This window comes from Pelophylax lessonae, assembly GCF_965119305.1.
Source record: "Pelophylax lessonae genome assembly, chromosome: 2".
Taxonomy (NCBI): Eukaryota; Metazoa; Chordata; class Amphibia; order Anura; family Ranidae; genus Pelophylax; species Pelophylax lessonae.
The window spans coordinates 466,396,151-466,412,106 of record NC_138769.1 but is presented as its reverse complement, the minus strand read 5'-3'; the positions used below and the strand labels follow the sequence as shown (position 1 = coordinate 466,412,106).

Below are 15,956 nucleotides of genomic sequence, written 5' to 3'. Positions count from 1 at the left end.
TTTAGTAGCAGCAGCATGCTTTTTTTTTTTTTTTTGCATCCTCTGTCATAATGGAGTTAAAAAATAAATAAATAAATAAATAAAATTAGCCCTTTATAGTACAAAAAGAGAAGATAATCGCTACAATAAGGGGTTAATTTATACTGTGAAATAGTGAAAGTAATAATATATATTACTTTTATCATATATATAATAATAATAATAATGATAAATACACCCAGAAGTAGGATATACTGTATGGGCATTTTAAATAGGAGTCAGACATAAAGCTATATGAAGGGTAGAACAGAGATATAATTTTTTTATATTTAAGTAGTACTAAAAGTTGTGACTTTTTTTTATGGATATGACCATTTTAAATATAATGCACAATACTGGTAAAAGTTTACTTTAAATGTAATTGTAATGCCTAATATTACCTCCAGTCTATCAGCCTCCACCTTCTCTGGGTTCTGATGCTGATCTTCCCTACATAGAGTCTTTAACCACTTCTGGACCCGAAGATTTGCCAACTTATTGACCAGGCCATTTTTTGCGATTCGGCACTGCGTTATTTTAACGGACAATTGCGTGGTTGTGCGACGCTAGACCCAAATACAATTGATGTCTTATTTTTCCCACAAATAGAGCTTTCATTTGGTGGTATTTGATCCCCAATGTGATTTTTATTTTTTGCACTATAAACAAAAAAATTGTGACAATTCTGAAAAAAAAAAAAAAAACTTTTCACATTCTGCTATATAACATTCCCAATAAAAAAAAAATGTAAAAATCTATTTTTTTTATCATTTTAGGCCATTTGTATTCTGCTACATATTTTTGGTAAAAAAAAAATCCCAATAAGCATACTTTGATTGAATTGCGCAAAATTTATTGCGTCTACAAACTAGGGGAGAGATTTATGTCATTTTTATTTATTTTTTACTAGTAATGGCGGCGATCTGTGATTTTTAGCGGGACTGCGACATTGCGGTGAACAGTTCGGACCCCTGACATTTTTTACACTTTTGGGGGGACCAGTGACATTACTACAGTAATCAGTGCTAAAAATATGCACTGTTACTGTAAATATGACACTGGCAGGGAAGGGGTTAACTCAGGGATGATCAAAGGGTTAAGTGTGAGCCTAGGGGAGTTTTTTTAACTGTATGGGGGAGGGACTTTTGAAATCAACACAGAGACCTGTGATCCTAAATAGGAGAATCCCAGGTGCTCTGTGTTCCTTCCAGAGAGAACAACGGTCTACTGTGTTTACAACAGCAGACCGTCGCTCTCTCACAGTGGGGAGAGTTGGCGGGTGCCCTGGGGCAATCGAAGCTGCGGCCCCGTGGATCAGCTTCCCCGCTGCCTAATGGGGGCACGTTCACGCTCCCAGGAGCACTAACGCAAACTGACATACCCGTATGTCGGTTCGTGCAGCCGAGCCAGCCTGCCACAGTATATCTGTGGCGGGCGGTCGGCAAGTGGTTAAAGGGATTTTTTTTAAAAAAACATGTTATACTTATCTGCTCTCTGTAATGGTTTTGCACAGAGCAGCCCTGATTCTCCTTTTCTAGGGTCCCCCACCGATGCTTCTGGCTCCGCCTGGCTTCAGAGTGTGCCAAAAGCAAGCTGCAAAGCCTAGTATAAAGTGCCCCTAACAAGGTAAAAAAAAAAAAACAGAAAATTGTATCATACTCACCGTAATTGTCATTTCCTGGTGCCTATCTGTGGCAGCATACGTGTGACAGTAGCCCCATCTACTTCCGCCCACAGGACCAGTGCATAGCTATAAAATGTTAACACCCACACAACAGCCCATCGCTAGGAACAAACTGGGTGGGTACAGGATGCTGTCATGGATAGGCACCAGGAAAAGAAAATTACAGTAAGTATGATACAATTTTCTGTTTTCCTGGTTCCTCCATGGCAGCATACGTGTGATAGATCAATAACCAGCTATCAGGGTGGGAAGCTTCAGAAAATTCCATCTTAAGAAAGTGAGTAAGCTACTGACTTCCTGACAAAGACAGGTGTGGTGAGGTCTACTTAGCCCACCAATAATGCTGAATAAATGTGCCAAAATGGAACGGGTTTGGCTCCTCTGCCTGTCATATTGTCTGGCATCTCTGCCACGATGTTCGGACGCTGCTGGAGGAACGTGCAACAATTACTTTCAGTGGTTGCAACCTGGCCATATAGCGGGACCTTAGAATTAACTTTAGGAACCGCAAGGTGATTGTGCGCTGGAGCTTTCTACCATTGTTAGTTTCTAAAGAAGCTAGGTACAGCTACTTTGGCTAGCTAATAACTATTTTCAACTGTGCCATCATTGATCTGGCTGAATTGAAGGAGTACTTTACCCAAGTCGGACAAAGCAATCTCAGTATGGGATAGGCAAACAAACACCCACAGGCTCTTGATGCCATGACAACAGCAAGGCTGTGAACTTCCTGCAGCTTGAAGAGCTTCCTCAATATTTCTTATACCAGAAGCTGGCTTTAGATAAGGGCGAATGTCTGCCTGTAGAAAAACAATTGGAGCACCACCCGTGAGAAGATGTAACACACAACTTATGAGGCCATTCACAGATAAATTCCAAAAAAATGAGAAAACATACTTGTCTTGGAAATGCAGGGTATCAGTTCATTGGATCCACTCACTTCTGGGAGGCAGGCTCCAGACATGGACAGCTCTTCTGAGAAACATCGTCCTGTCTGCAATGCTGTATGTGGGGGCTAGTTAACACCCAATTTTTCACCCCAAAAGATCCACAGAAGGGGTTCCCTGCCTTATTAAAGCATTTAGCATCCGAAGGTCAGGGACTGCGCTAAAGGAGAGGCTTAACCTGTGCAGAAAACCACCAAAGGTGGCAGGTAAGGGTTTCTTCTCTTCACACTGGCTGTGAGTTCTGTGAGGACAAAAAAGGGAATGGGCTGTTGTGTGGGTGATAACATTTTATAGCTATGCACTGGTCCTGTGGGCGGAAGTAGGTGGGGGGTACTATCACATGTACACACATGCCATGGAGGCACCAGGAAAAACTTTTGCCCTTAGAAGCACTTACTTCCTGCCAAGGACTACAGGTCCCATGAGGCATTGCTCCTTACACATTCTGACAAGTATGGAAGGTGTACTGAGCTGTATGTGTGCTTCGCTGTATTTCCTGATAGGTAAACAAATAATGCATTCTGTATGCAGGCCAACTAATCCGCTGACCAACTAATCAATTCTGAAAATAGCTAACAACAATTTTCAGAATCGATTAGTTTTCGATTAATTGATTAGTTGTTTTGGCCCTAACGTGCACAGTGAACAAGAAACAAACAACAATGCTCTTTATTGGCCACTTGGTGTTGGTTGTTCTTTAGCAACAAGTGACCTATAAAGAACGTTGTTTGTTTCTGGGTATATTTTTATTGGAGGTTGATGTACTCCTTAATGTAAAACCCGAATCTTGACAATTTACTAGGTTTGCATGTAAGAGGGGCTTTATGGTTGGCTGGTTTTGGCACCAAAGCACAAGTCCCTACCCCCACTACAGCCTTGCTAGAACGCTTTCCATCCTGCTGAGGCCAAATTCTCTGCCCTCTTGTGCCCTGATCCTTGCCATTGGCCTCCACATGACATTCCCAGGTATAGACCTTTAAATCCCCAAGCAAGGAATTCTACCCAAGGAATCGTTTTGCTGCACTTTACTGGTGGTAAACAGGAAACGGCATTACGGTCACATCACAGGGACATGCATTCTGGAATCACTTGACATTACCCAGTATATCAAGTTTAGTGGATGACCCGATCCACAGTAATCACAACTAAAAGCATGTGCAGCACTCTCCCTTTCAACATCTGACTTCTGGACTTTCATGGACTAAAAATACACTGCTCAAAAAATTTAAAGGAACGCTTTAAAAAAACATCAGATCTCAATTGGGAAAAATATAATGCTGGATATCTATACTGATATGTACTGAGTAATGTGTTAGGAATGCCATATCGTTTGTTCGAAATGAAAATTATCAACCTACAGAGGGCTAAACTCAGACACCCCAAAAATCAAAGTGAACAAATGATGCAACAGGCTAGTCCATTTTGCTGAAATTTCATGGCAGCAACTCAAAATGGTACTCAGTAGTTTGTATGGCCCCCACGTGCTTGCCTAATGAGATGACGAATGGTGTTCTGGGGTATTTCCTCCAAGATCTGGACCAGGGCATCACTGAGCTCCTAAACAGACTGAGGTGCAACCTGGTAGTGTCGGATGCACCTAAATATAATGTCCCAGAGATGCTCTATTTGCTTTAGGTCAGGCAAGCATGGGGGGCCATTCAATGGTATCAATTCCTTAATTTTCCAGTAACTGGCTGCATACTCTCGCATCATAAGGCCGGGTATTGTCGTGCACCAGGAGGAACCCAGGACCCACTGCATCAGCACAGGGTTTGACGATGGGGCCGAGGATTTCATCCCGATTCCTAATGGCAGTCAGGGTGCCATTGTCTAGCCTGAAGAGGTCTGTGAGTCCCTACATGGATAAGCCTCCCCAGACCATCACTGACCCACCACCAAACCATGGCTTCTCCAGACCCTTTCACATCTGTCACATGTGCTCAGGGAAAAGCACAGGGCGCCAGTAGCGGACTTGCCAATCTGGTGTTAAATGGCAAATGCCAATCGAGCTCCATGGTGCCAGGCAGTGAGCACAGGGCCCACTAGAGGATGTCAGGCCCTCAGGCCACCCTCATGAAGTCGGTTTCTGATTGTTTGGTAAGAGACATTCACACCAGTGGCCTGCTGGAGGTCATTTTTTAGGGCTCTGGCAGGGCTCATCCTGTTTCTCCGTGCACAAAGGAACAGATACTAGTCCTGCTGATGGGTTAAGGACCTTCTATGGCCCTGTCCAGCTCTCCTAGAGTAACTTCCTGTCTCCTAGAATCTCCTCCATACTCCTGAGACGGTGCTGGGAGACACAGCAAACTTTTTGGCAATGGCATATATTGATGTGCCATCCTGGAGGAGTTGGACTGCTTGTGCAACCTCTATAGGGTCCAGGTATCACCTCATGCTACCAGTAGTTACACTGACCCTAGTCAAATGCAAAACTAGTGAAAAACAGAAAAAATAAGTAGGGAAAAAAATGTCAGTGCCCTCCACTGTAAAACCATTCCTGTTTTGAGGGTTGTCTCATTGTTGCCCATCTAGTGCACCTGTTGTTAATTTCATTAACACCAAAGCATCTGAAACTGATTAACAACCCCCTCTGCTACTTAACTGACCAGATTATTATCCCAGGAGTTGAATTGCCTTGATGCTTTTTTTTTTTGAGCAGTGTATTACCAATTACAAATGTCCAAATACCAATTACCAAAGTAAATACAGTATAATGTCTATGTTGCCCACAGTAAAAGTTTGTCTCTGTATTTACAGGTGGTAGACAGTGCTGTTCAAACCCATGTATGAACAATGGTGTGTGCACAGATACTATTCGCAGTTACGTTTGCACCTGTCCTGTAGGATATAAAGGAAATACATGCCAGATTGGTAAGACAAAACACCGCCATAAAAGAAAATCTAGATTTCAATGCGCTGTAAAATATAAGTTAGTTTATAAGCATTTGTTGTATCAAGCAGTAGCTGCACCTGAACTTATTATATAGCATTTGCATGCAGAGCTTGTTCTTAGTTGGTATAAGGAAAACATGATGACATTTGCCCTGAGCCCCTAAGGAAAGTGGCCCATGTGTTGGAATCACGGATTGTTTGTTCAGAGGATCAGTTGAAACCTTGTAGCTTGGGTCATTGGCCATATGAGCTGCTGATGCACAATTGTGAAAATTTGACAGATTTGAAGTAAAGAGCAGGCCTCCAGGTTGGTAACCCACCAAAAGTAAGTGGGAAGAAAGTAGTCTCCTCTCTTTCCTAATGTTGCAATTATGTGATCACATAATACATCAAATGACCAAGACACCGGAAAATGAGAGGATGTTCCTTTACTTTCCATTGGGCACCCGATTTTAAACTTGTGCATCTGAAGTTTTCATGGTATGGGACACAGCCTGAAGTGCTTACACATCAGGACACCCAGGCAGAATCCATTAACATTCTAATACATATAGGCAGAATAGGGCTGAGCTGCATTGAAAGAGCAATTATTATCCAGTGAGTGCAAGACATCAAATGAGCTCCAAACACCATTATGAAGAAATTGTAACCTTTAAGGGTGTCATTATGGAGGGTAACCTGAAAAAAGCTAGAATCCATGGAGAAGGTAGCCTAAATCTATTAAGTTAAAAAAATGTTGCTCAAAGTAATTGTAAACGATCACCTTGTAAAACAACCAATTCAGTTTAAAATAGAAATGAAAGGCAAAATATTTTTATATAGATATAAAAAAAAATTATAAATACCTTTTTTTATAAGTGATCACATTCCCTCTGTTCTCTGCTGCATAAGAGTTGGGGAGAGGAGAAGCAGCAGTGAATGGATGTGCAACAGGGGCGTGCCATGATAAGTCTGATCATTGAAGAAGAGCAGACTGAGTTCCCAGCACAGCTAGAGAACTGACCACGTTGTGTTCTCCTACTTAGTGTGGTCAGTTTTTTTTTTTTTTTTTTAGGAAAGCAGAGGGATTGGCAGGAACACCAGGGATTTTACACAAAGTAAGCAATACAAAGAGAATAGGATACTTTCTCATACAAGTACATGGTACAACAGGCACAAATCAGGAAAATGAAGTATTGGGGTAACAAACGTTTGAGGGCTGCCCTCCAAAACAGATAAAAAAAACTTTTTACTTTCATGTAGCTATCGTCGTAGGACGATCCAGGGCCATGTCTTCTCCTTTTCTGTTTTCATTTTGGGTTGGAGTCCAGCTTCAGGTGTTGAAACCAGTACCTGCCACGTGTGAACACTTCTTATTGGATGGGCTGCAGCAGGATCCTCTCGGAAGAGAGAAGAGGTCGATGCATCAGAGGAAGATGCATTGTGGATCAGTGGTCTCCCCACTAAGGAAACAGCAGCGGCGAGGGACCTGGATGGAGTACTAAGGTGAGTATATCTGGCTTCAGAAGGTAAGGGTAAAAAAAAAGTCTAATAGTGTTGGTTAGAGGTGTATGGGAGGGAGGCTTGGTCAACAAAATCATTTTTGCAGAGAAATGGGGCTTTAAATTAGTGAAAACTGAGATACACGCTGTAATAGCATGAGAGATTGGGTGTACATTGTATACAGTTTTTCTGGTTTCTAAACAGTATGTTTTATTGCTGACTCCCTGTAGCAGTAAATGAATGCTATCCTGATGCAGAAGATGGATGCCAGCATTTCTGTGAACCTAGATATGGACTTGACTTTTACACCTGCTCCTGTGCAGATGGCTACAAGCTTGGTGAAGATGAAAAGTCCTGTCACCCAACAGGCAAGTGGCACCAAAAAAAAAAACACATAGGAGTGATTCAAAGGATAGCATTTTCTAAATATGAGAATTAAGCCATGGATGACAGCTGTGTAGGAATTTTTTTTTAACAGTTTGCAAAACAGAATTGCAGTTTAACCGATATAGAGCTTAATTGTTTTAAAGGTTCTAAAACCAATCAACAACAGTGCAAACTTGGAAAAAAACACATGTAGGGAGAAAAAAGATGCTATACTTACCTTTCCCCTGGTTTCCATAGTGTATGGAATGACATTCCTGCCAACAACATCTTGGGGAATGCTGAGTACTCGTGAGAAGATGCTGCAGCACACTGCAAGGTTATCTTCTCATATTTGGGCTACTTAACATTCCGAAGGAACTCATCAAAAGGATAATGATGTCACCCTTGCCTAGGCACCTCAGGTGGAAGCTGTCTCTTCGCAGTGATATTTGGGCTACTCAACATTCTCCAGGATCTCACCAAAAGTATGAAGACATCACCCCTCGCCTGAGCAACACAAGTGGAAGCTGGGGGAAGGGGTTTTATTGTTATCTAACATTTTCGCCCACAAATAAAGGGATTTTTTTTACTTACCGTAAAATCCATTTCTCTAATGTTCACTGACGGACATAGCTCCTGATCTTCTTAACCATTGGGTCATACTGTGCCCTACAGAAGTAGGACACTAGGCAGAAAAAAAGTCTGGCTAGTCCCAGGGGGTATACTCCCTCTCTCTGCTATAGGTACTCAGTTTTGTTACAATCGACGGACACAGCTCCTGATCTTCTTAATCATTGGGACGTCCCAAAGCAGTGTTAAACATGAGGGGTGGGAACAGCGAAAAAGAAATTCCAAAGGCTAACTATAGCCAACCAGGTAAACAGGAGCTCAACCAATACAACTGGAGCTCACCTGAAAAAAACAATACACCCTCAAAGACGACCAGAACCTCTAAACAGCAGCCTGCAAAAACCTTGCGGCCAAAGGAAGCATCTGCAGATGCTAACACATCCACTTTATAGAACTTTGTGAAAGTGTGCACCGACGACCAGGAAGCCGCCTTGCAAACCTGCGTCAATGACGCCTGATGACAGAAAGCCCAGTAGGCACTGAGCACCCGAGTTGAATGCGCCTTGACAGGGAAAGGAGGAACCTGACCCTGGATGGAATAGACCTGAACCACCGTCTGTCTGATCCATCTGGAAATGGTACACCCTAATTGCCTGGCCCACATTCAAGGCATGCAAAGAAATTTCCTTCGGATGTGTTTGCTTGTTTCGCTCCACTGTCATGGCCGCCGCTATTTTCAATGGCAAACCACCGCAAAATGGCCACCGGACTACACAAACATGGCCGCCGTGCATTGAGCACACAGGCTACAAGAAAATGGTGGCTTTGCACAGCACCAGGAGGGATCCCTAGGCCTCAAGGATAGGCCCAGGCAGGACAGGGGCCCTGGCACGAACCCCCACCAGGTACAAACCCCCGCACAGCCAATCGTCCGGTCGCTGACGGCGCACCCCCTGCACCCATCGCCAGCATAGCACCCTGCCTCCACCCCAGGGCCCTTACTCCTGACTAGGCAGAAAAAAACTGAGTACCTATAGCAGAGAGAGGGAGTATACCCCCTGGGACAACCCACAGGCGTAGCCAGACTTTTTTTCTGCCTAGTGTCCTACTCCTGTAGGGGGCAGTATAACCCAATGGTTAAGAAGATCAGGAGCTGTGTCCGTCAACAAACGAAAGAGAAATTTTTGTTTTTACGTTTATTGGGGCATTTCAGCAAGGGGAAGAGGGCCACACTAAAAAAGCATACCTTGCTATTTACAGTAGGTGCAAGGTCAGTTTTAATAAAACATCCTAGTACCTTTGCTGCACTAAAATCTCAAGCAGTTTTTTGATCCCTGCCTAGTTCACCTTTACTAGAATACAGAACACACCCTTCTCCTCATCTCCACACCACAAGAGGGAGATGTTTGTCCAGACATATCCCTTGAAAATTGGTTCTGTATACTTCCAATCCAATAAAAGACACTTGAATTTGAAGTCCAAGCTCTCTTAAAATGTCACCCAAGTTCTTGTGGCCTGTGTTATTATTTACCATGAAGTGCAGTAATCACGTGCAAAAGAAGTCAAGGAATCCATTTTTGTATGCTTTTATTCCTCCTGGGAGTTCACGCAGGATGTTAAAAGTAGGCAGAAAAACACAGTAAGAATCATTTTAATGAAAGACAGACTACAGGACCACTAAGTAGTGGATGAGTATAGATTACATTTGGAGAATAAGGATATTGTTTAAAGTCACTTTAATCACTTGCTGCCCTGCTCCTGCATCTATACTGCAGCGGCAAAGGCACCTATACATACATAATTGAGCCTGCTGTGGTACATACATACATTATTGTGCCCCTTCTGTGACACAGCAGATCACCGTTACCGATAACCTGTAACCAGGTATCATGTGATCGCTATGATTGATCATAGCGATCACATGATCACAATGTATATAACCTGTTGTGATCTGTGATTGGCCCAAAGCAATCACATGGCTATTACTTATACAGTGATCATCACTGAATAAGCAATAACAGTGTAAAAAAAAAAATTCATGATCACCTCCGAGAGTGGTACAGTGTCACAAAGGTGACAATGAACTACTCTGATGACAGGAAAAAAAAATGTTTAAAAAAATGTAAGAAATGTTTAAAAAATACATTTTTTTTTTTTTAACATACTGTCACCAGTCCGTATCCCTGATCACCGCCAGTCATATGATGACACTGTGCTATACTGCACTGGTTGACAGTGTGTAAAAATAAAAATTGTGAAAAAAAACCCAAATTTTATTTAACTTTTTAATGTTCCCCAAAATTGTGAGAAAAAATTACAACTTCAAACAAAACTTGCTATGCCTCTTACCAAATACCCCAGACTGTCTACTTTCCAAAAGGGGTTATTTGGGTGGTAATTGTACTGTCCTGTCGTTTTAGGGCCTCAAGAAATAAGGTAGGCCATCAGTATATCGGGATTAATCAATTTTCAAATATGTTTACCATAGTTTGTAGACACGATAACTTTTACACAAACCAAATAATATACACTCATTGGGATTTTTTGTTTTTTTTTTTACCAAAGATTTGTTTTTGTTTTTTAATAGACATGTAGCAGAATGCATTTTGACCTATATTAATGAAGAAATTTGATTTTATTGGATATATTTTATAACAGAAAGTATAAAATAGTTGTTTCTTCAAAAATTTTGGCCTTTTTTCATTTATATAGCAAAAAAAAAAAAAAAAATCCCAGTGGTAATCAATTAACACCAAAAGAAAGCTCTATTTCTGTGAAAAAAATTTAGATAAATTCAATTTGGGTATAGTGTTAAATGACTGCTCAACTGCCAGTTAACCCACATAACGTCTGCTCACAACGTGGCTCGTTATCGTCTAGCGACGTAGTACTACGTCGCTAGACTCCTCCTGCTGTAGGCGGCGCTCGCGCGCCGCCGGAGGCGCGCTCCCGCTGTTTTCAGTCACAGCGGGAGTCGGGCCAGGGGAGGAGCGGCGGCGATCAACGCTGTTCTTCCCCGATCGTCGGGGAATCTAGTTTGGAGATCAGCACGCCTGTGTAAACAGAGCGGGCGGATCTCCTAAGTGACAGGGAGTGACAGATCGCAGTGTTCAGCATAGCTGAACATCCGATCTGTCCCTGACTCACTCAGTCACCTCCCCCCACACACGTCAGTAAGCACCAGGCATACATTAACCCCTCCCTCTCCAATAAAATTAACCTCTTCCCTGCCAGTGTCATTTTTACAGTAACAGTGCATATATATAGCACTGATTACTGCAGTAATGTCACTGGTACCCACAAAAGTGTCAAAAATGTCAGTCAAGGGTCCGATCTGTCCGCCGCAATGTCGCAGTTCCGCAAAAAAAAAAAAATCGCAGATCGCCGCCATTACTCGTTAAAAAAAAAAACACCAAAAATGACAAAAATCTTTCCCTTAGTTAGTAAACGCAACATCTTTTGCGCAAACCAATCAAAATATGCTTATTTCGATTTTTTTTTACCAAACATAGGTAGCAGAAAACAAATTGGCCAAAAATTTAAAAAAATTTTGATTTTTAAATTTTTTTGGGGGGAATTTCATATAAAAAATTGTTAAAAATATTGTTATTTTTTTAAAATAAACGCTTTTTTTTGGTTATAGCGCAAAAAGTAAAAATCGCACAGGTGATCAAATACCACCAAAAGAAAGCTCTGTTTGTGGGAAAAAAAGGATGTAAATTTTGTTTGGGTACAGCGTCGCACGACTGCGCAATTGTCCGTTAAAGTCACACAGTGCCGAATCGCAAAAAGTGGCCCAGACGTAAGACAGCAAAATCCTCTAGTGGTAAAGTGGTTAAAATAGCACAGTGCTGAATAGCAAAAAATGGCCTGGTCATAAAGGGGGTAAAACGTACCGGAGGTCAAATGGTTAATGCAGTAAATTAAATAGATCTTGCATTCTTCTTCTACACACAGAACCCTATGCATGTGGACAGTTACAAAAAGATGACGCTACAACAGAATCAAGTTTGCAAGATAACCATACATTCCCCTGGCAGGTAACCATTGGATGGTGATGTGTCCATCTCAGGAAATACTTATCCTGAATAAAGATAGAATATTTAATGGTATAGTCCATCAAATACATATTTTTATTTCAAGGTACTTCTCGTAAATGCAGAAGAGACACAACACTGTAGTGGAGTTATAATCAGCCAGTCTCTAGTGCTAACAACTGCAAAATGCACCGATCAACACAAACCTCCATTTGTGATTGTGGGTAAGTAAGAGTAAGCTCCATATAAGTTTAATCAGAAACGACTGATAAAAGCTTGTAGAAAATCTATGCATTGCTACCTCCCTTTTCCTAATCTTTTTAAAATTGATATTTTTTTTACAAAATATAGATTTGATTTTTTTTCATGTAAAAGTTGTTTTCTATTTACGTCAATTTTGGAGAATATGAGGGTAAATTTGCAAATGTACATATACAGAGGCATTTAACATGTTTAAAGTAAATTTTGTTGCTAAAATAAACTCTCAAAATAAGGTGCCCCTGCAAAAGAAGTCTTTGAATACTCACTTCTGCTAAAGCACTTGTGATCTCTGCTGTCGGAAAGAAAAACCGCAGTCTGAAGATCCTGTAGAATCTGAGTGTTCCCTGTTCCTTTGCTGCACTTAGTACAGAAGCAGGAAAAGTGGGTATTTAACTACTTCTTTGCAGGGGCACCTTTACATTGGCCCTCTCTATTGACCCTCTGCAAAGTGATCTGCCATAGATTGCTTTTCATAGGGTGGTAGGGCAGTGGCTTCCAAGGAATTTAAGAGGCCATACTGCTGCCTCCGCCATGCCTCTTGTTTTTGCAGCCAAAGCAGGATTTTCTTTTAAAATGCCAGGCTGCAACCGCAAGCCAAGATTAAAGTGGTTGTAAAAGATGACGTTTTTTTTACCTTCATGTATTATATGCATGAAGGTAAAAAACCTTCTGTGTACTGCTAACCCCACAGCCCCCCCCCCCCCCGAATACTCACCTGAGCCCCCTTTCAATTCAACAATGTGCTTGAGAGCTTCAGCTGTCCTGGGACTTCCTCTCCTCATTGGCTGAGATAGCAGTGGGAGCTATTGGTTCCCACTGCTGTCAATCACAGCCAGGAAGCCAGTGAGGATAGGGATGGGGGCTTATGGATAAATAAAGCAGGGCTCCAGATCGTGCACACACCAGTGCCCCCATAGCAAGTGGCTTGCTATTGGGGGCACTGGTCAACGGGGAGGAGCCAAGAGCGCCAGTGGGGGGAACTTAAGAAGAAGAGGATCGGGGCTGCCCTGTGCAAAACCACTCCACAGAGCAGGTAGGTAGAACAAGTTTATTTTTTTTTTTTAAACCAAACTTTTAATACCACTTTAAGTTTGTGGATGCAACACGATCCCCATTCAGTTGAATGGGTCACATTTAGCAGGCAGTACTGTTGTATAGATTTTGCCATGGTGTGCCTTACTGCTGTGGCAGTGTGTACTTACATGGCTACTGGCCATTTACCTTGTTGCTTGGCAGTGGAGTGAAGCTAAAACCATGGCTTGACTGCCTATTTCTACCGCCTCCCCTGGGCCACCCATGTGAATGAGCCCCTATTGTAGAATTTTATTTTAGCAATAGAGATGCTTTAAAGAACAGTTTGCAAGTTGATGTTTATAACAGAGAATTTATGTGCAGTTCTGATTAAAAATAAATACAAAAAGGGCATTAATTACGAGTGCGGACATACGCTTTTTTAAATGATTATATTGCCATTTTCAAGCAGGACTTAACTAATGTAGCTATTAATTAATTAAACACATTAAATGTATTTTAAATGTAACTAATGTATATAGTTAAAAATGTCTTCTGCAAACACATGTGCTGAAAGAGTGAATAGTGGGATGACTTGATCAGTGGGCTGCTGCTCCCCCACTGTCCAATCAGCAGGCTGGAGCTGTGATTTGACCATATGCTCTTGATTAAGCTGTGTTATTACTGGCAAATAGCACAGAGATTGCTTTTCTATCCTAATAAATAAAAAGCCATGTGGTGTATGTGTTCTCTTTAAGGGATCATTAACACAAGCTGCAAAGACTGCATCTGCCTTGAAAAGCTATCCACACTCTCATCAATTTTTCGAGGTGTGAACAGGTGATATATCGCCTCTTTAAAGCCTGTTTTAACACCCTAAATGCTGCACCACTCATGGTTGTGGGGCAGTTGCAGCATGGCCCAATTCACTTAAATAGGCCATGTTCGGCTGGCAGTAGTGCCCATTAAACATGACAAGGGGAATAACTTCTGCTGCAGGCACATTGCAAGGCATTGCAGTCATGGTATGTGTACACCGCCAGCCGCTGCCTTTTAAACTAAAGAGAGAGCAGTTGGGGAATGGTAAAAACACAGATCAACTGCATGGTTCTAGCACCCCCTAGTAAGAATGAGACCCAGAGATGGTATTCACACATACCATTTGTCCTTTTTACCCATATTTTTACTTCCAACCTATATGCCATTTTAAAAGTTGACCTACTGATGATTATTTGTAATATTTTACAGGAAATGGTGATCCTGAAAATAAGCAAAAGATTAAAGTGGAGGGCTATCATGTCCACTCAAAATATTCTAAAGATACCGGAGACAACAACGTAGCCTTAGTGAAGCTGCAAGATGGTATCAAGTTCCACAAGCATGCTTTACCCATTTGCATTCCTCAGAAGGACTTTGCTGAGAATGTCTTAATGCCACGTAAACCGGGTACCATGGGTGGTTGGAAGCTGCCCTCCAACAAGACTTTGGAAATAAAGCCTTTTCAATTCTCTGCAACAGAAACTAACAAAGAACACTGTGAGCTGGCTTTCAATGTAACACTGACGAATCGATTGTTCTGTGGGATATCAAACAGTGATATGGATTCCGCTCTAGTTGACGGGAGCCATTTTACCATTGAACACAAGGGGGCCTGGTTCTTGGTAGGTATAATGGGAACAAATAATAGAGAGGCTAGCAGCCCAAATGTATTTGTATTTACTAAAATCTCTAGATATATAATGTGGTTAGTACAGAACAGTGGATAACTGGTTACTGTACCTTCATTTTGTAAATTGTAATCACGTGTAAATTATTACAAAACATACACTTTTCCAATTCTTTTATACACTTCATGCTCTGGTAATGTGTTTATTTAAGGTATATTCTGCTTACCAAATAATATTCTCACTTTTACAAAGCTCTGTACAACCTTTATACCAGGGAAGACAACTCTTATGTTATGCATAACCAAATACTGTATATAAAATAAAATGTGCGCTCTGAAGTGATTACTCATTTTTGCATTAATAAATCTATGTTTCTTTAAAAATAGGTGTTAAACCTAAGGTTTGGGCAGATGAAAAAAGACACTAACAAATGCAACTCTGTAATTATCAATGTTATTACATTTATTTTTTGAACACAAGTCCCAGAATTTGACTTGGCATCAGCTTCTTGCAGTCCCAGTACAGCAGAAACCAGTTTGGAATTGGGAAAAGCAGCACAAGGAACCATTCAGTTGTGTTGCAGTGCTCATGTGTTAACATTGGACATGCTGATGGGAGGAGGAGCTCATCAATCTCCAGCTTCTCATTTCACTGTTCAGTCACAGACCGGAGGAGGGACAAAACCTGTAAAGCCCAGTACACATGGGCTGAAAATCGAACAAAATCAGCTGTTACAGTACAAACCGGACCACTTTTGGCCTGTGTGTACAGCTGCTTGTCCGACAAAAGCTGATCTCAGGACTGGCGTCTGTCGAACATGCATGCTAGAAAATCAGCAACCGATTGGCATTTGATAAGTGCTTGCAGCCAACGGCTGCAAGTGCTGACCAGTGTGTTGTACTTACATCACATACTATAGCGAACTCCTCAGTTTTTTCTTCGTTCGGCAAAAAAACTTAACGTGTGTACCAGGCATATGTGATACTTAACTGATCTGAGCTGTGTAAACTTCAAGACTGTT

At 41.6% G+C, this 15,956-nt stretch overlaps 1 protein-coding gene across 1 annotated transcript in view; it reads left to right on the top strand.

Moving 5' to 3' along the window:
• The window catches only part of PROZ (protein Z, vitamin K dependent plasma glycoprotein), a 42,201-nt gene extending 27,082 nt beyond the window's left edge, over positions 1-15,119 (top strand). Inside the window, exons 4-8 of the mRNA XM_082244611.1 lie at positions 5,407-5,520; positions 7,254-7,391; positions 11,917-11,999; positions 12,103-12,220; positions 14,517-15,119. Coding sequence (XP_082100737.1) covers positions 5,407-5,520; positions 7,254-7,391; positions 11,917-11,999; positions 12,103-12,220; positions 14,517-15,034 — 971 coding nt within the window. The 3' untranslated portion in view covers positions 15,035-15,119. The remainder of the gene's footprint in view (positions 1-5,406; positions 5,521-7,253; positions 7,392-11,916; positions 12,000-12,102; positions 12,221-14,516) is intronic.
• The last annotated feature ends 837 nt before the right edge of the window (positions 15,120-15,956 follow it).